The sequence below is a fragment of the Erithacus rubecula genome (genome assembly GCF_903797595.1).
Source record: "Erithacus rubecula genome assembly, chromosome: 2".
Classification (NCBI taxonomy): domain Eukaryota; kingdom Metazoa; phylum Chordata; class Aves; order Passeriformes; family Muscicapidae; genus Erithacus; species Erithacus rubecula.
The window spans coordinates 68,676,635-68,695,896 of NC_136685.1; the positions used below are offsets into that span (position 1 = coordinate 68,676,635).

The following is a 19,262-nucleotide window of genomic DNA, read 5'->3' on the forward strand; positions in this document are numbered from 1 at the left end:
AGGTATAAACAACTGCCAACTCTTAAAACAATGCATCCAAACCTACATTTAAGTAGCTGAGTCATCCGTGCACCACAGCTGAGGTCAGAGCCTCCTCAGTTTTCCAAAGGTCACCCTCTCTCCTCCTGTTGCCCCTGTGGCTCAGATTTTGCATTACACCTCTGCAGATCCTACAACTTTCTGCCACCAAAAGGCCCAGTCACCTTCTGCCTGGCTAAACATTTGTGCAGTTTGCTCAGCATCAGGTTCAGTACAAGTGAGGGCAAGGGGAACAGCAGGTGGGATGGAAACAGGAGCAAGTCATGAACCAGGCAGAGCTATGCAAAATCGCACTCCCAAGGCTTCACTGCACAAAATGCAGAACACTGAGCTCTAAAGGTATGGAGTATGAGTCCAACTAGTTTCAAGTTTCTCCCTCGAAGAGAGCTGGTTTATTCCACTAATAATTTCCTAGCAATTTCTTCACACATTTTAAAAATCTTCTTCCAATGCTTACTTACATTTAAAAGATGTCATCAAAGGTGAAGGTGGATTAACATTTTCTTTTTCTTCTCTTCTTTGGCCATGTGGAAAATTGTCATGCTTTCGTTTTCTGAACCCACCCGATCCTATTAAATAGTAGACAGATACAGAAAAAAAATATTTAAAAATATAGTTTTGCCAGAGCATAAGGAGCAGCCAAATGCTGCCTTTAGAACATTCATGACAGCAGTCATATTCTACAGGACAGAATGAGGTAGCTGGATGAATCTTATTATCAACTGACACCAGCTTCACATTATCATGTTACTTTTTCTACCACATTGCTAGTGAAAATTAGAAAAGACCCATCCACTTCAATGAATGAGTATGGCAGGAATCTAAGCCTTTTTTCTTTGTAAGGTCTTAGGGTCTTCACACCCTTTTATTTTCTTGCTGTAAGCAGGGAAATCCTTGTGTGATCAAGGACCTGCAGCATTAGATCTTTCTTTTTCTTCCTTTTTTTTTTCTAACTATTTTAAATATTCAGCTTGAAATTAGTCAATAAACCTGCAAGTTTTTGTTACTGTGATTTATGTCACAGGTCTTCACTAACCAGAAAAAGAAGTAAAGCACAATTTAAGCAGACTATCTCTATTCAGATACATAGGTTTAGTTCCTGCAGTATAGCTTCTTAAGCCCTTACACTCTGCCCATTAAGCAGTTTCTTCTCTGAATGTAGCTGCTCACTTTGGCTGCTTCATGTGCCTCTTCCTTAACCCTTCTTTTCAGACCCACATCCAGAACTCATCTCTTTTGGACTATGTTTTAGTCCCAATTTACACCTTGTATTGTTTCTTCCCTTTATCCTTCCTTCACCTTGGACTAATTCATGTGTCAACCATTCCTCCCTCTCTCTCCCTCCTTTTGGTGACAGCTGGACACTGTTCATAACAGATTTGGCAAACTTTTGAATACAGGCATACCTTTTGAATACGTGAAGTTCTCTCAATTTCCTCAGAAGAAGAACCAAAGCAACACTGGATTTTAAAATGTTTCCTTTTATTATCCCAAACCAAAACCAGAGTGGGAGTAGCTACTTTCTTAAAAAGGAAACTGAGAATAATTTTTTCCTTCTTTTTTGTTGGACATGAGTTCAGGGTCTTGTTTTCCCTATAGCAGCTGAAAGCATTAAATGCATCCCTTGAAAGAGTACTGAAGGGAGCTCTGTGTGATTTTCGGTGGTGCCAAGCAACAGAACAAGGGGCGACAGGCAGAAACCAATGCCAGGAAGTTCCAGTCAGACTATGAGAGAGCACTCTACTGTGCAGGTGACTGAGCAGATTGTCCTGAGAGGCTGTGGAGTCTCCCTCACTGATGCTCAAGAACCATCTGGACACAATCCTGTGCCAGGTGCTCTGGAATGACCCTGACTGAGCAGGGAGGATGGACCAGATGAGCCCCTGTGGCCCCTGCCAGCCTGACCTGTTCTGTGACTCTGATTCTGCGACTGCCAGGGCTAAACCAACACACAGGCGACAGAGCAAGCTGTGAAAAAGATGTATTTCACAAACATATTCTGCTACATACATTACATTTTATACATATATATATACACACACATATCATACTGAATAGTTAGCGCAAGTGCTTTACAGGCCTCACGCACTCGGTTTCCCTGCGTGGCATCTGCTTTTCCAGCCCCAGGGATGCAGATCCTACAGCCACGCTCTCTGGCGCGCCCGTACAGTCCCGGCGGGAAGGCAGGGCACCCGCCAAGGAAAGGTCGCTGACACCCGTGAAAGAGCGGCCTCTCCCAGCGCGAGTTTCACGACACAGCTGTAGGGGCCTCCCACCGCTTCCGCCGGCTCCAGCTCCTCAGGCCTCAGTCTCCTGAGGGTGGGAAGGGAAGGGAAGGGAGGGGAGGGGAGGGAAGGAGACATCACCTTCCTTGCCGCTCATCCCGGTGCCGCCGCCGCGCAGCGCTCCCCCGGCAGCCCGCAGCCGCCGCGCGCCGCCAGGGCCCCGCCGCGCCGCCCGCCGCCCCCGCCCCACCGGCGCCATGGCGGGGCGGCGGCGGGTGCCTGACGGCGGAACGCCACGGGACGGAAGGAGCCCGGCCCGCCGTTCGCGGCGCGGCGCGGAGCAGGGGCGGCGCGGAGCGTGATTCCGATGTTTCTTGCCGCAAAACCGGGGCAGCGCCGAGGCAGGTCCGTGCCTCCGAGAAGGCGACTCCGTGGGCAGCCAGCGTGCGACCCCGCCGTGGGGCTTCAGCGCCCGCGGCACGACGGGACATGTAGTGCGGGGCGGCGGCGCCGGCGGAGTGGGCCCGGGGAGCTCTAGCGTTGCCTGCCCGCCGTCCCGCCGCCGCGACAACGGTGCTCCTCGGCTTGGACCCGCAGAAATCCAGCGACATTCCTCAGCCCAGACCTGCACAAAGCGGCTGTCACGTCGCCTTTCCTTCACCCCCCCGACTGTCTCCTTACTGCCCCCTTCTTCTCTGGCATATCAGGACTACGGTGTTTCCACAGAACCACAGAATCAGTTGGGTTAAAAAGACCTTTGAGGTCATTGAGTCCAACCTGTGGTTGAACACCACCATGTCTACCAGACCATGGCACTGAGTGCCATGTCCAGTCTTAAACACTTCCAGGGATGGTGACTCCACCACCTTCCCAGAGCAGCCCATCCCACTGTCCAATCGTGGCATTCTGTGAAGAAATTCCCCCTCGTGTCCAACCTAAAGCTTCCCTGGCACAGCTTGAGACCGTGTGCTCTGCTTACTGCCTGTCCACTGGTGTCTCCTGAGCGCCCTTTTCTCCCTGGCATGCCAGGATCCAGGCGCTTTCCTTCCAGGGAAGCGAATGGAGCACAGCCCCAGGTGCCACGTTGCTCCCCTTAGTGCCCATCCCCGTGGTGTGCCAGGGGAAGGAGCCCAGGGAACATGGCAAACTGGCACCGAGACAGGGTCTGGGAATTGGAGACACTGTTGCACCGAAAAGATCTGATAGTGAAGCCACCCGATACCAGGAAAAGAAATCTGAGATGCAGCAGATGTAGCTGCTGGTACAGAGGAGGCAAATTCCCAAACCCAGGTTATTTGCATCCTATGTTTAGTCAGGCCTGTTAAAAATTAGGTTTCCTCTACTGGAGACTTAGTGTGAGTGTTGTCAGGAGACACTGCAGGACTGAGCACAAAGGAGATGGCTGCACAATGTAAATATTTCCCAACACAGAGGGCAATTGATGATGCTTCACTTCTTATGATGATGAGCTACATAAAGAGCTTGCCCACTAGATTCACGCTTCCCTACACACGCATCCTGATGCGTTCCTCCGACGTGTTTAAAATAGGGATGGGTCTTGCAAATCCCCAAACCAAAAGGTTTGCAAATCATCAGTCTTGATGCTCTGCTGCTGGATCTCATTTCTTTGTCACAGCTGTTGCCTGTTTTAGTAGCTGGATTCCCAAGGAAACAAAGCTCATATGAGCACAAAGGCGGAGTGCTTGCAGCCTTTGTGTGTGGGTGTGCGTGTGTGCCTGTCCTTCCTCCCCACCCTTAATAATTTTTTAATCTGTTGGTCAACTGGTCAATCTGATTTGACAGAGGGAAAGAGCCTCCAGGAGTGATTATAAACATCCTGACTAAGGAAAAAATTTTGGGTGGAACTTGCACCTTACTAGAAACCAGATAAGCCCAGCTGTGAAATGCAAATGCTTCAGAGTCCAAAGTTAGCAGAGGCCAGCCTTTGGGAGTTCTGGAAGAGCAGGGACTCTAGCCCAGTATCAGGTCTTTTGCATATAACAAATAAACAAGGATAGCTTTTGACAAACTTGAATATCAGGTGAATCCATCAGCAGATTCAGGAGGACAGTAAATCACCTAACTCAGATAGCAGAGAAGCAAAACTTTGACAGGGAGTTTTAAAGTCTCAGGCAGCCAAGCAGGAGTTGCTCAAATCTGGTATTTCCAACTGTTGAGAACATGTGACTGTCATGCAGTGTTCAAAATTATTCAGAAGTGTAACATAAAACCTCTCTCCAATTTCCTAACCTGAGAAAACAGATTTCAATCACACTTGAAAAATAGAGGACAAAGAGGATCCCGGCAGAACTTCCTCAGGCCTGATCTGCATATTGAGTTGTGCAACAGCTTGATTGCTGCCCTACCAGCTGCACAGGAGATTTCTGCTTTCTACGGGGCAAAATCAGGACATGAAATGATTTGTGTCAGTGTTATCGCTGCACACATTCAGGCAAAGTCTTTTGTTTTAGAACATGTACAAAACTGCTTTTGGAAACACATACCTTTTTTTTTTTTTTTTTTTTTTTGTAACTGTGCTATTTCCCTGTTCTTGGCAGCTCTTTGGACAAAAAGCAGAGTTGTTTTGGTTATATTGATGTCACAGGAGAGTGGAAAGAGTGCTTGCTTTTGAATGCTTCCCAGCAGTGGAGAATTTTCAGCCAATTTTATGGAGTGAAGGTCAGGTCTTCAGCTGATTTCTGATAGATTCTGTGACACTTTGCACGTGCACTGAGATACTCAACTTGTTTGACATCAACGGGATGTTGTGAAAAAGAACTGGTTGGGGTTTTTCTTTTAAAACAATCCACTTAAATGTGGCAGTGTTAAACCACTTCAATAACAGGTTAGTTGCAATATTTTTCTTTTTCTTCTAGCTGGTATTTAAACCTTTTCCCTTCCTCTTACATTTTTGTGTTGTTTTTGCCTGAAGAGAATGGCACCTGCACCTCCACAAATGTGAAGGTGGAAAAACAGTGTTTTGAAGGAGGAATTGGTATGAGAAAGGAGTTGTGAGAATTTAGGGTAGGGCAAAACCCCCAAAGGAGTTAACAACAAACCAACAAGGTTTTCTCAGAGACTTAAGGTCACACTAAAATGTTGTATATGGGTTGCACACAACTGTGCTTCAGATCCCAAGACAAGATTGGTAACTCAGCTTTCACATGGGAAAGAAGTGTTTTCCAAAACTCAGGGTTGTGAGGACAGTGCACGACTGCATAAACCAGACAGGATCTGTGCCTTTCTGAGTGGAGAAACCAACTGAAAACAACCACTGCAGGAGGTTGGAACTTCTCCATTCATTCTATCTCTGAAGTCTGCTGTTTTGAGCAATTACTGGCTTCAGTGACACTGCTACACAATGTCCTTCACTGAGGCTTCTAGTCCTCTGTAGTACTATCAGCAGAGACCACCTTGAAATGGCAGTCAAGGGTGTGGGAAAGGAATCCTTCCCTTCCTGTAAAAACCCAAGTATAACACTTACTCATCTGAACTCTGTAAAGGGCAGAGGAGCATGGTGGGTCCAACTCAAGAACCACACTAGTGAGGCTGCTTCAACACCTACAGCTTCAAGTAATGGAGGTGATTTGAGGTAGAGGTAGGACTCAGGTGATTTGTCATACACATGAAATTATCATTTCTTTCTGCCCTCAATCATTTCCATGTAGCTTTGTGGAAACTTTTTAAGATCCCTGTGATCCCTGGCAGAGCTCATGGTGTAGCTCTTCATGCCCCTGTATGGCTTGTAAAGCTTTACAGACAAATGCTATCTTTGTGGTGTCCTGCCACATTTAAATAACTGGCCTGAGAATGTCTCCTAAAGCTTCTGCTAAAGCAGAGTAGCACTGTGGATAGTTAGAGCTGGAATTATCCCGGCGTAGCCTTTTGGGTTTCATTTTATCTCATGGCATGGCGTAGTACTCTCAGAGCAAGATTGTGAGGTTGCCTTGGAGATGGAGGGCTTAGCCACAGGGCAAGCTGTCACACCGAAACGTTCCCATTAGCCAGGGTAACTGTGAATGCTTTCCACAAACAATTGAGTGAAGTGAGGTGACAAAAAGCTTATGAAACGGTCACAGGGGAATTGCATAAACTGGGGTCAGATGTTCAATTTGAGACTGTTCCACGACCGAGGAGTTTCGCAGCTGGTTGACGAAAGGAAGCGGCAGGTCAGCCGGTCTCTAGCTGTTAGAACAACAACCTGTTCTGTTTCTCAGGCAACAGAGATGCCCACAGCAGTGGCAGGATGGATCAGGAGGATGATTTCCTCATTTCCTGGAATAAGGTTTGAAGGCTGTGAATAATTTTCTGCTGGTAGAATTTGAGATTTCAGGATCCAAGTGCTAATACACCATGGTGCAGCCTTTGAGTGGATCAGGAGGGAGACTTTAGGAATGCACTCTTGATTAGCTGACTTGTAAATGAGTGAGTGGAAAACAGGACATAGAGAACCCACAGGTTTGCTGCAACATCCATCAGGGAAAGAAAAAAAAAAAAAGAGACCAAACTATGCATTACCTTTATTCCTAATGTTTAGTTTATATCTTCCAAGGGAAAACTGGCAAGTGACCGGCTGTGAATAATGTACCCATGGGGAAAGTTTGTTTCTAAACATGAACAGCTAGTGCCTGGCTTATGTCTGGGTGGGTGTGCTGGCTATTTTATAAAGATTTCATTCTACTGAGGCAACCACATAAAAGAATTGCTTTGAGGAATTCAAGGTGAGAATATCATTATTTTGCATCAACACCAACACCCTTAAAGCAGTAGAAGTGAAATGCAGAAATTAACCTTTCTCCTTCATGTCTCCCATGCCCTGCTCTGTGTCTGAGCCCCTTGCAAAGTCTAACTTTGTATTTCCAGCTGCTCTAGATTGGCTTGGTTGATTAAATGCTGGGCTTTTCTGTCACAGAATGGAGGCAGGACAGAGGAAATGTAAGAGATACATTTGTAATGTGTTGTAGTTTTGTAAAATGCTGGTGGAGTAAGAGCTGCGAACAAAGAAAACCTAAAATGTTTCCTTCAGCTTTGGAAGTCAGAAAAGTGAAGGAACCTGAGGGTGTGGCTCTCATCAGAAAAGGTAAATCCAATTACATAACAGCAGAATTTGTCTGGGTTTTTTTTTTTTTTTTTCGTTTGGCTGGTTTTGGTATGCATGCCTAGGTGAACCATATGAACCTTAAAGAATCTCAGATGCTTTTCAGTTCCTACAGCTCTCAGGACCCCCTGTGCCTCTGCACTGCAGTGCCAATACATATTCTCCTTCAACCTCTTGGTTCTCTCCAATGCTGCAGTTTGGAAGTAATGGCTCTTGGCAAAGGAGTTAATCTGATTCATCTGCATTTAACATTCTATGAGAAGGAATCTGAGAATGGCCTTTGTGTCTACATCTGAAAGAGGCAATATATTATATTATATTATGTATGGAAAGCCCTTATTCATGCCTATGTAAATCAGGAATAATTATCTTTAAATTGGGTGCCATTGAGATGACTATCAAGTCTTGAGAATTCCCAATGTACAGAATATTTTATGCTGCGGTCTAGGCAGGGCCAAAAAAACACAGCAAGGCTTAGGTAGTTAGAGAAATGCTTTCCTAACAATTCCCACCAAAAAGTTCTGTTAAAAAAGCAGTTAAGGTTGCTCCAGGGCACAACACACCCACACAAGAAATGACAGGTTAGGGGAGCCTTTTCTGCATAAGCTATCCTGCACACCTCACGTTAACCACTCCCAGTGACAGACTCCAAACCCCAACAAGAAGCTCCCCTTGTTCTGCAGGATAAAGAAATAAACTAAACACCTCCTACATGCTGCAGTGCAAAACCCTCTGGCTTTTGTAACATTAACATCAGCAGCTGGTGTGTGTGGACAGTCTATGGTGATTACAGGGGGAAATGGAGATTAAGTGTCCCCTGAGCATAGGCTCTGTTGGTAGTGCTGGTCTCAGGGACCTTCTGTGACTTCAGTGACTGTTTTTTCTGTGGGTGGCCACTGCACTTAGTAGACCCCTTCCACAATGCAGAGCTGAAGAGCCATCTGTTGCTTTTTATTAGACTGAAGAATGAGCTATTTGATAAACTTATACCAGAATAAACCTTTTCCTTTGCTGAAAAAATAGCTACATCTGCACCAGGTATTTGTAAGCAGCTTCTTCTAAGTGATTTATTCCCAGCTGGGCCAGAAAAGATTTTTACATGAAAGCTGCGCTGTCACTCAACACTATGGGGTGAAAGGATGATGACACAAATTGTAATTATAATTAAAGCTTTATTTTTTTAAACAGAATTTTATGATTGGCCTAGTATATGATTCTGCGACCAGAATTGAATAGGATTTTTATAATTAGAATCAGCAATTTTCTAGGTAGCTTAGAAAAAAAATTGTATAGCACAGGTTGGCTTACAGTTCCTAATCACCTGGACACTCTGCAGAATGGGTCAAATCTTAATACTTGGCTTTCAGTATCAATATAATAATCATAATGTAGAATAAAAATGTGAAAAAATATGGATCACTCACTCAGAACTTGGGAGAAGCAGATGATGGTGAAGTATCCCTGGCCACTGGGAGATCATGGGTTTTGCTGTCCAGCAGCAACTGTGGTCCAACTCCCACTTTGGTCCCATGACTGCTTGGTTTTATAGACAGTGCTCTGTGTTCTGCCACACCTCCCTGTTTTGTGATGGTGTCATCACAATCTGGGTGCCTGGGACCTTCAAGCTGGTAAGGAACGGAGAAGTGAGCCCACTGCCCAGGAGCCTTGAGGCTGATAGAGAAGGGGGACAATTCTGCCTGATGCATGGGACCTTCCAGATCTGATGAGGAAGGGAAAGGAGACTGAGACATGACCAGTTTGGTCACAGAGAATGGCCATTTGCCTTTTGAACTGGCATTAGTTAAGCTAGCCATACTATGAGGGGTCAAGAACAGGGGTTGCCAGTTACAGACTTGTAAGAAGCCTTTGCTTCAGAGTGGGTTGGTGGTCTTCCATCCACTTACCTTTTTACCTTCCCACACCTAGTGGCTACTTTCATCCAAGTTTCTTCTGCTCAAGTGGGCCACAGTGACCAGTACTGACAGATTTCACCTGTTTTTTTAATGCTCACATAGGGTTAATTCTGCCTTTTTATACCCAGGTGCTCTGGAACAATGTTTTGGCATCACACTAATAGGTTTTGTCTGCTGCCCCTTGTCACAGGGGGCTTGTGAGTCTTCTCATACTCTGCAGAAAGGTAAATCTGTGTTGGTCCAGGCACAGAAACCAGAATTTTTATGCTTGGTGTCAAGGGAGGTTTTGACACAGCTGCATCAAAACAAAGAATTAAAGATGAATAGAGGAAGTACACTTGTGTTACAGACCTTCGTCCATTCAAAATGAATGGAGAAGAGGTAGTAGTCTAACAATGTCATTTTGTGTCATGGGTGATGACCTTGAAGACACTGAGGACTGAAAACCTCCTCACAGAAACTTTCATACATACACTAAAGCTGTGACTTGGTCACAGACTGTTACTTCAGCAGATATCTCCAAAATTCAGGCCCTGCTCTTCCTGAGTGCTGTACTGTATGATCAGCTCTGACCTGTAAAACTGAAATCATATTAAAACTGTACTCATTACAGACTGAACATTTTACAATTCTGTCACAGTGTAAAGGCCCCAGAGTGCAAATTAATAAAGGTTTTATACGCATTTATATTTTAAAAAATCACCTTTAAAAAGTCAGCATGAAGTTTTTATTTTCTGTCCTTCAGGAAAATCCACCTATTCCAACAAATCCCAGAGAATCGATACTTGTTTAGAAAACTGTAATAACCAAAACATTAATCCTAATGACTTTTAAATGCCTCTATTAGTGGTTTCTAAGTTTATCACAGGCTATGTATGGATAACAAACAAAATAGGGTAAGCTTGGAGCACAGGTCTTTTGAGGATACCCATACATGAAATGCATATCTCTACTCACTGGTACCAGAATACGATATCAAAAAGGGTGAAACACTTCCTTTGTTCCCATGACAAGAATACATCCCATATGGAAGTCATCAGTATCAATGCTAAGCTTCCCTGTAAGTCCTTTTGAGCCACTCTTATTAAATATACATTACACATACACCTTTACAAGGTGAAGTCTTGGAAGAACACATCTATTCCCCAGAAATCAAAGTGCTTTCAATGCAGATGCCCTGGGGGGGACAGTGATCATAAAGCAGCCAGAGAGCCAAAGGAATGCTGAGATTTCAGAGCCTGCGTGATTGCCCACAGCTGTACAAACAGTACAGTGGAGAAAACAGACTGACCTTGGCCATGTTTTGAGAGTGCCTGATAACCAGGTCCTTCAACAAGCCCTGTTTCAACACAAAGAGGAAAGAAGAGATGGTGACCCTGAGGATCAGGAGGAAACCCAATAATGACTAAAGCAGCAACATCACAAGTCAGCAGCTTGAACATCTTCAGGGGACTGGTCTGGGACAACACTGGTCAGTGATGACAGACATCTGCCTTATGTACCTGGCAGCATGAGAACAGATATATGACAGCAATATCTCAAGTACAGGTAGACAGCACACTTCAAAACATGAGTTACTGTGCTTTGATTATCCCAGAAATATCCATGCCAGAGAAATTTTAGTCTATGTGCAAGAATTTTGAAATAGAATTTAAAAAGCAGAGAGTGTTTCAGTGTATTTCTAAATCCACAGGATCATGGCTATCTTTTTCCAGCTTATTAGTGCCTAAATCTTACTGTACAGAGAGAACACCAAGGGGACCCATACTATCAAATAATTGTAATGCTCATCTCACTGACCTCCCTTTCACCCTTGCAAACAGGTATTTTCTTTGCTGTTTCTTCACATGTCTGGGGAACACACCCTCCAACATTTGCAAAAACAAACACTATCACTGGGCTGGCCATCAGTGTCCCCTGTAACTCTTATCTTGGGCTGTGTCCCTCTAGGGTTTTTAAGTTACATGTTTAACCTTAAGGAATCTCCCCTCCCTGTGGTGGACAAAACACAGTGGATCACCTAACTCATAGAGATGTTTGGCCCATAAATGACAAAGGCTTGATTCAGAATCAAAGCTAAAAACTAGCTTCTTCCAGAATATACCACACCTCAAAGCAGACTGTGGGGATGATCCCCAGAATGGTTGTAGGAAACAGCTTAACGTTTGAAGGAAACTTGAGTTTGTTGAAAACTAAGCATTACACAACACTTGCTTTTCTCACCTTTTGAATTCTGCCCTTGCAATGTGCAAATTAGGCACCCCTGTGTTCACTGCCATCCAGCATCCTGGTAAGCAGAAAATAAATTTAAAAACACCTCAAAACACAACAAGGGCAGTGAGAAGATGGAAGAAGATCAGAAGGTGAAGGTCACTATTCTGTCAGTCATTCATGGAGAATTCCCCTCCTAGCACAGGCAGTATGAAAGTGTTTCCCTGTTAAGGCTTTATCTATAGCTGCTGCCAGCTTGGCAGGGAAAGCAACTCTCTGATGAAAACAAATTCCCGTGTTCCCATGACATTGAGTTGCTCCTGCAACACTGCAGCTGTCAAAAAACTTGAGTGACTCCAAGTAGAAACTGCATTTACCCTGGCTGTTTTGCTCTCCCTTTTCAAACACTAATTTTATATTCTACAGTCAGCCAAGCAACTCTTTACAAATTTTACAACCCATTCTCCCCAGACCCTGAAGGCACAAAGCATTCACACAGTGCACAACCTGAGAACCAAAGCATAAAATGCATGAAAACACATAAAGCCTGTATGCACAGTCCTGAATAAGGTCAGTGAATCTGCCTACACCTTCATGAGCAAGTGCTCACCTGACTAATAAGAGTTAAAACCATACCATGTTAAAAGCTGATGAAAGCACATGTAGGTATAGCATATTTAGATCTGCCACACAAAAAATCCTGTATCTGATTTACAAGAAAGTGTGTGGAGCATGTCCTCACCAGATTATCTACCACCTGCATATCAAGAGCTTTAGAACAAATTTAGAGAATAACTACAAATTGTATGTAATGAGTAGCTGGTAAACAGGGTAAGATGCAAGATGCATCTTTTAAAACAACATCATGTCAAACTATGAAATTACTTTTCTTAGATATGATTAATTCAATCCCTCTTGAGGCAGGGGTAATATGGTCTGTCTCAACTACTGGACTTCAGCAAAGCATTTGATTCTGTGCCACAGATGATTAAAATGCAAACTGGAGAAGATGGAGATTAGTCAGCAAACTGTAAAGCAGTGAGGAACTGCCTTAAGGGAAGAAGACAAATTGCATTGGAAAGGTGCTGTACTGGGATGAGGGGGTTCCACAAATACCAGTCTTAGGTATTAAAAAACAAAAAGCAAAAAACAGGGGTGTTGTGAAACATGACTGATATGTGATGAAATCTGTCAACAGTAGACAGCTGGAGGGTGTTGCTGGTACGCAAAAAGTTATGGATATCACAGGCAGAAATCTCTCAGAGATGGAATTACACAAATAGAGTCAAATGGTGTAGTAAAAATTAGTCAGAAAAGCAGCAGGAATTATTCTAATAGCATTGTGGAAAAAACACTAGAGAAACTCCATCTGGAATATTGTATACCATTCCAGTTAGATCTATTTTCAGAAAGCACTGAAACTGGAACAGGTGCTATGAAGACATATCCAGGAACATTACAGAGAATAAACAGCCTGTTTTATAAGACATTGGAAGAACTTCAGCAAAGCAAAGGATGGGAGAGCTTATGATTTCTCACTGTAAACACTGTGGGGGCACAGGAGGGAAAAAGTCAAACTGTTCAACTTGAAGGAAAATCTGACTCAAAAATATTTAACTGCAAGGTGGCCATCAACAGACCAAGTCCTGGAATGAGAGGAAAGTTCCTAGTTACCAGAGGCATGACCAAAAAGGCTACCCACAGAGGAAGACAAGAGCAAATGTTGCTGCTTTCTCGTACGAGATCTCGCTCAGTTTCCAAAGAACCTCTACCACATGGCTGCCTGCCAGTGCTCCATGAAATCAATTCCCATCTCTGTTCCTGCTCCTGTCCTCACAGCAGTTGCTGGTGGTGTCCCAGGAAGGTGTTCCTCAACTCTGGTCTTACACAAGCAGGCGTCTCACTGGTTGCACAGACTTGAGAGGCAAATCTTTGAACCTCTGTCTCCCAGCCCTCAGGAAAGATCACTGCCTTTTCTCACAATGATGTGCAAAATACAAAATCCTTTTCTATTTCTCCAACTGCCAGTTTTCCAGAGGCCTTTTTTATTTTGATCTTAGGCAGCAGTTAAACAGCTCATTTCTCCAGCCCAGGTGCTTCCTCCAGCACCGCAACAGGAAACGAGCAGGCTCTGAGGCAGCCAGGTTCCCAAGCCCCTGTGTGGCATTTCTGCCCCTGCCCCAGCACTGCTCTCTGCTCCTGCCCCAGCACTGCAGCATGCCCTGCTCTTGGCTGTGGCAGCACTAGTGTCTCTGGGGACCTGTCTGAGCCAGCACCTGCTCTGTCCAAAACACACGCACTACTGCAAGAAAAAGAGGGGCACACAGGCTCCTGGGGAGAGGAGAAGGAAGGGGAGCACACAGCTACTGTTGGTTAGCCATGTTATGGTTACACATCCATAGGGCCTTTGCCCTTAGGGGGAAAGAAATTTTCAAAGATTTCAAAGTGTATTTTCAAAGATTTAGTGTTATCTTTTCTGGACCCAGTCACTTAAAAACAGCATGTTGACTATGGTGGACAGTCAGGTGCTAAAGAACAACACAGAAGTGCTCTTTCATATTTTTGGGCTGCAAAACCTCCTTATTGGAAGAAAGGACAGAGGAGTGAGGGTCAGGCATTAGGACCACAAGCTCTGTCAATTGCAAGAACTCATTTGGAGCACCTTAGACTCCCCAAAGCCATTGATCCTCTCTTGGGGACTGGCTTTCTGTGTGTTCATAGCAATGCACACTTTTACCGCCACTGCTCTGACATGCAGTTGCACTTGCCCCTCCTTCCCAACCTTGAGGCTGACCACGAGGAAAATGCCCTTTGTCACTTTGTCCTTGCTGGCCATGCCAGGTTTACTAAACCACTCACCTTTTTATACAGCATTGTACTAGCTTTGCAAGAACTGGAACTTTTCCAAACACAGCTTGAAGCCACCCCACTTCTCTCACTTCTGCTCTCCCTCCTTGCTGGCAGGGGCTTTCTGTGGCCAGATGAAGGAATGGGTACCTGCAGGGTGTCCCCTGTACCCCAGGAAAGCAGGATCTGCTGGGAAGGTTAAAGCTGGCTTTTCCTTTGCACATGCTGGCATCAAGAAGGTGCACAGAACTTGCCTATAGTTGCAGCTCATGTGAATGTCACCTCTACTGGAACCCAGGAGTCCCCTGGGTTTTGAGAAGGGGATCTTGCCAGTTTTCACAGAAAGCATTAACAGGGAGCACACTGTGAGCAAGCTTGTGGAAGGCAGGGAATATGGGACAGGGCTGTTTTAAATTTCTGTTACCACAGCACAATCCTGGCCTGGGCTCAAGACTTCCCAAAACTGCCAAGTACCTACTCTAATGATGATAGCATTCTGAGGTAAACCTGTTCCTATGCAGATGGGACAGACAAATGTCACAATAAATAGTTCAGCAGTCTGTCTTTAGAACAGAGGTCTAAAGGTCTTTTCTTGAGAGAAAAGTAGCTATTTCACTCACTCTTTTATATGTTGGCCCTAATGTCCCAGTCTGACTGACCTTTCACTAGTGTGAAACCTTTGAGGGCTATTTTCATCCTAGTGTAAATCAGCAGAGCTTCGAGGTTGGCATCACAGGAGGTTCTTACCTCATAGGGACTGTCCCAGCACAACCTTCCTCTGGAGCACACCTCGGGGCAGGAGATAACAGGATCTGCTGTACATGCTGACTACTGCTGGCTGTGGCTGTCCCCCCTGCCATAGGAATCCTGAACCAATCATTTAGATTTCCCTCTTCCTTTCCTTAAGAGAGGTCCCAACAAGTACCAGTATCTTCCCTTCAGGCAGTGTTTCTGCCACCCTGCTCCCTCGCTGCAGCCTGTGAGGAGGTGAGCAGTACAGTTCTCTGTGGTCTTCTGTGGTCAAGAGAGAGGGAGGTGCCTGCAGAAAGCAATTTATCCCTCCTAAAATCTTAACCAAATCTCTCTCTGAGGAAGTGCCAAGGACAACTTTGCTCCTGACATTGGTGCTTCATTTAGACACCTAAAATGAGGTGTGGACAAATCCACACCCTTCTGCTTCTCGCATGATGTTTCACAAGGAGAAGTGTTGCAATTCTCCTGCTTGCTGCTCTCAGCCACTAGTGCTGATAGGATGTTTGATAAAGTACATCCACCCACGTTCTGGTACAGCTCTTTCCCCCAAGTGACATAAATGATAATTTTCATCTTGTTTCACTAGATATTCCACATTGCCTGGTGCAAAAGATGCATATTTTCTTATTTGGCTGTGATCAATAACACAGTTCCTATCTCTGGGTAACAACAGCCCACAACACCGAGGGTTGGATCCTGCATGGTGATTGTCAAAATGGCTGTTTTGTAATCAATAGCCTGAGAGTTTTTCTCAGAAAGATTTGCATTGCATGATCAACAGCAACAGTAGTCCAAGCCAAGCTGATGAAAGAGACAGTTAATCCCAAAGAGCCAAGTCCCTGGAATGTGCCCTGCTCTGGGAGGGCATCACTCAGCTACGTGCATACAGCTGGGTATGTCTGGTATAGCTGAAGCTGGTAGCTAGCCAGAGGTCAGGGCTTGGTTGGTGGTTGGGGGTTTTTTTTGCCTTCTTTTCTTTTTCTTTTAAGTAAGAAAAACTTCCACAGTTGTTCCACAGGAAAAGAACAAGTAATCTACCTGCACGGAATATAAGCAGTTGTCCTTGTTTCCTCCTTCCTTACTTTCACCTTCTGCTAGTGTAATTTGAGTGACAAGATTTTTCCAAACACCAAATTAGGATAAACTGTTGTTGCATGCAACAGATGAAGAGGAATAACCAGCAGGCTTTTAACAAATGAGGAATATGTGCACAGGGCAGATACTGAAATGCATAACCTTTGCATTCTTTTACAAAAACAGCCAAAGGCAGAGCCACGCAGGCAGAGTCCTACAGCTATAGGGTGTCTGGGCTTCACTTCCCACTCTACCCTTTCCCTGGAGGCAGCTACTGCTGAGCTGTGACAGCTGAGCTGCATGTGAAGCAACTCCCAAACCACTTGAAGTTTTCAACTTGACATGTTAAAGCAAACTCCCCTTACCCAACAAGGGGAGTGAAAGGAAGCCCAAAGCCTGATTCTTCAGGGAGGTAAAACACTGCAAGTGACACATCCCCTGGTACCTGAGGAGGGCCATTTGCACTATGAATGGCCAGGACACTCCAAGACACAGTGGTTTGCACTTGCTTTGCCCAGATACACATGCCTACACCCTGCCACTACAGTGAGGGACACGCTCTGAGTCACATTCAGTTCAGTCAGGTCTGAGCCAACCACATGTGAACACCTGCCAGAAGCCAGCCTGTGAAACAGGCTTTCCTCACCATTGATCCTATGGAGCTACACACACCCCAGCAATAAAGCATCATCTCTAAAAATAATTCCAAACATAAGAGGAACCAGCAATGACAGTCAAAGCTAGTCATGAAACTGCATAGGTAGGCCATATCACCTATGGTGTCTGGGCATCACTTGGCTGCATGCAAAATTGCTGACTGACAAGTGCAGAGGCCTGAATTAAATGAGCTTTAAGATGCAGTCCAGTCACTGACCATCTGCACTTTCCTAGGCTGGTGCAGTATAAAATGAAACAGGTCTGTGTTGATCATAAGTGAAGGTAGCAAAACATGTCAACCCTTTGTATGGTGCTTGGTAGACCCAGGGAATGTTGCACTTCAGGGGACCTGGTTGGGTCTGGCCAAAGCCATTTCTCTTGGCTCCCCAGCTGAACTGCCAAAGTTGACTTTTGCCACTCTAAGGATAACAGACCGGGACTGGGACTGGCTCTTAGCACTGAAGAGAACATAGAAATGGTCAAGCTATTACAGACAGCTGTCAGAAGATCTTGGAGAGCTGGGTATGATGTCATAGCACCATCAGGGGAAGCAGAAACCGCAGCAGTGGGAGCAGAGCATTACTTTGTATCCTCCCATTCCAGCTTCCCAAGCTCTGCTCTATCAAAAATATGTAGGAAAGCCACCAGCACTCCAGCTGCTTACTTTGCCACCAGTGACAGAGAACTTAAGTGAGCATTCTCTGTGTCTTGCTGCCTCAAAGCCCAGAAACAGATTCATTTCTCCTGGTGAAGGGAAGATGGTGCTTTTATTTCTCTGTCAGGGTTAGAAAAGCCATAACACAGCAGAGCAGATAGGAGAGCCCAGATAAAGAAGAGCACAAGCTGAGTATGGGGACAGGCGCCATCCATTCGCAGATAACCTGGCATGCCTAGCAGAGGCACCTGAGTGCTGGGTAGTAACTAAAATGTGGGGCTAGGAAATTATGTAGCTGAGAGGGATTTGCATGGCTGTGCCCTACGTGCTGCAAGCTCGCTCTGCTTACGTGCAGGGAGGGACAGAGTTCCTCCTGCCTGGCACAGAGCTGCTTCAGCCCTGGGCTGCGTGCTGCCCAGCTCGCACCTTGGCCCCACTTGGATTCACACACACCACACAATGCCTTCACACAGATATATTTATCAAGCTAAAAAAGGTTCTGGTTAGCTGTTGTGTTGGCTGTGAGGCTGAGCTGCGCTATCTAGAAGGGGAAAAGAGGCCACCTGGAGCTGTAAAAATCTCACAAGCCGGCAAAATAAGGAGGGCAGCACGCTAGTGGGAGGTTGGATATTTACTGGAGTGGAAGAATTCCAAAACAGAAATTATTCATTTTCACTGCACAGTCTGTCCCCCCACCATAAAAAAAAAATATTTTCCTTTTTACATATTTCCTGGAATATGTGATTGTACTAGAAGAGCATTTTATGCTCCTGTTATGAAAGGGAATCCAGTCCAGTGGGACAAAGTCATTCTTGGAATAACTTTCAATGAAATCAAGAGTTACAACTGAACTGACTTCAGTGTAACAAGTCCTCAGGATATTGGTGGCTGCTGCAGTCATGTTTTTGTAGGCAGTCTGGATCTACAAGTTTTCCTAGTATAATAACTGCAGTAAGAACTGTGAGGTTTTGTAACCAAACTCGTTTATGCTGGCAAAATCCCATCTTTGGATGATAGACAGGTGACTTATACCACTTAATTTCTTCCAGTTTTTACTTGGGAGTTGCTGTTCTATTATGAAATGTCTTTATGCTGTCTGCACAACAGGTGTGAATGATTACTTCTGTGTTGTAACAGTATCCTTTTCTAGCACAGATAAGCTAAAATGTCTAAACTATTTTATTTTGTATAATGCAAATATTAGGATATGGTTGGGGAAGAAAGAAACTACTATCTTGAAACAAAATAGATTGATGTCCCACAATTGCCTGCAAGGTAAATTCTGTGTGACAGTAAGAGAACATAATTCACCAAAATAATCTAGATAATTTTCTTTCAGTATTTTTATCATGGTTGGGATCTTTATTTCCTAAGGAATCTGTATAAACATCTGCATGGACTTACAGCCTGCATATGTCTACTTTCATTTCTAAGATGCAAGTTAATCTTGTTTGCAGCATGCAAAGAACTTGAGCAGGATGTGATACCACTTCATGTCATCCCCACTTAGAAGTGCAGTACCCCTGCAGTATCACTGCCTTGCCACACCAAGGGACAGTGGGACACCTGCAGATTTGTCATTGCCAGTTTGACTGCAGATAGTCTAAGGAACTTCTGGGAAGCAGATGTTCTCTGAAGAATCACCTGGAAGAGAAAGTGAACATGATAAAGAGAACAAAGCTGCAGGGGTAAAAATCTAAGTATGGAGAAATATGGGGCATCTCATTGAAGGTGGGATTTCACCTGGTATTTTGTCCTGGAAAAAATGGATATAGGCTCAGAAAGTTCTT

The 19,262-nt window shown here is 44.8% G+C and overlaps 1 protein-coding gene across 5 annotated transcripts in view; it reads right to left on the bottom strand.

The window, feature by feature from the left end:
* Window positions 1-8,810, bottom strand: part of TSNAX (translin associated factor X) — a 31,121-nt gene extending 22,311 nt beyond the window's left edge. Inside the window, exons 1-2 of one of the 5 annotated variants that reach the window (XM_079330423.1) lie at window positions 8,787-8,810; window positions 501-608 (exon numbers count right to left, since the gene is read on the bottom strand). In XM_079330423.1, coding sequence (XP_079186549.1) covers window positions 501-516 — 16 coding nt within the window. In that variant the 5' untranslated portion in view covers window positions 517-608; window positions 8,787-8,810. Of the gene's footprint in view, window positions 1-500; window positions 609-1,445; window positions 1,527-2,081; window positions 2,373-2,405; window positions 2,539-8,786 lie in introns of those variants that run through there. The other 4 variants (XM_079330419.1, XM_079330420.1, XM_079330422.1 and 1 more) reach the window with 4 other exon arrangements.
* Between the last annotated feature and the right edge of the window lie 10,452 nt (window positions 8,811-19,262).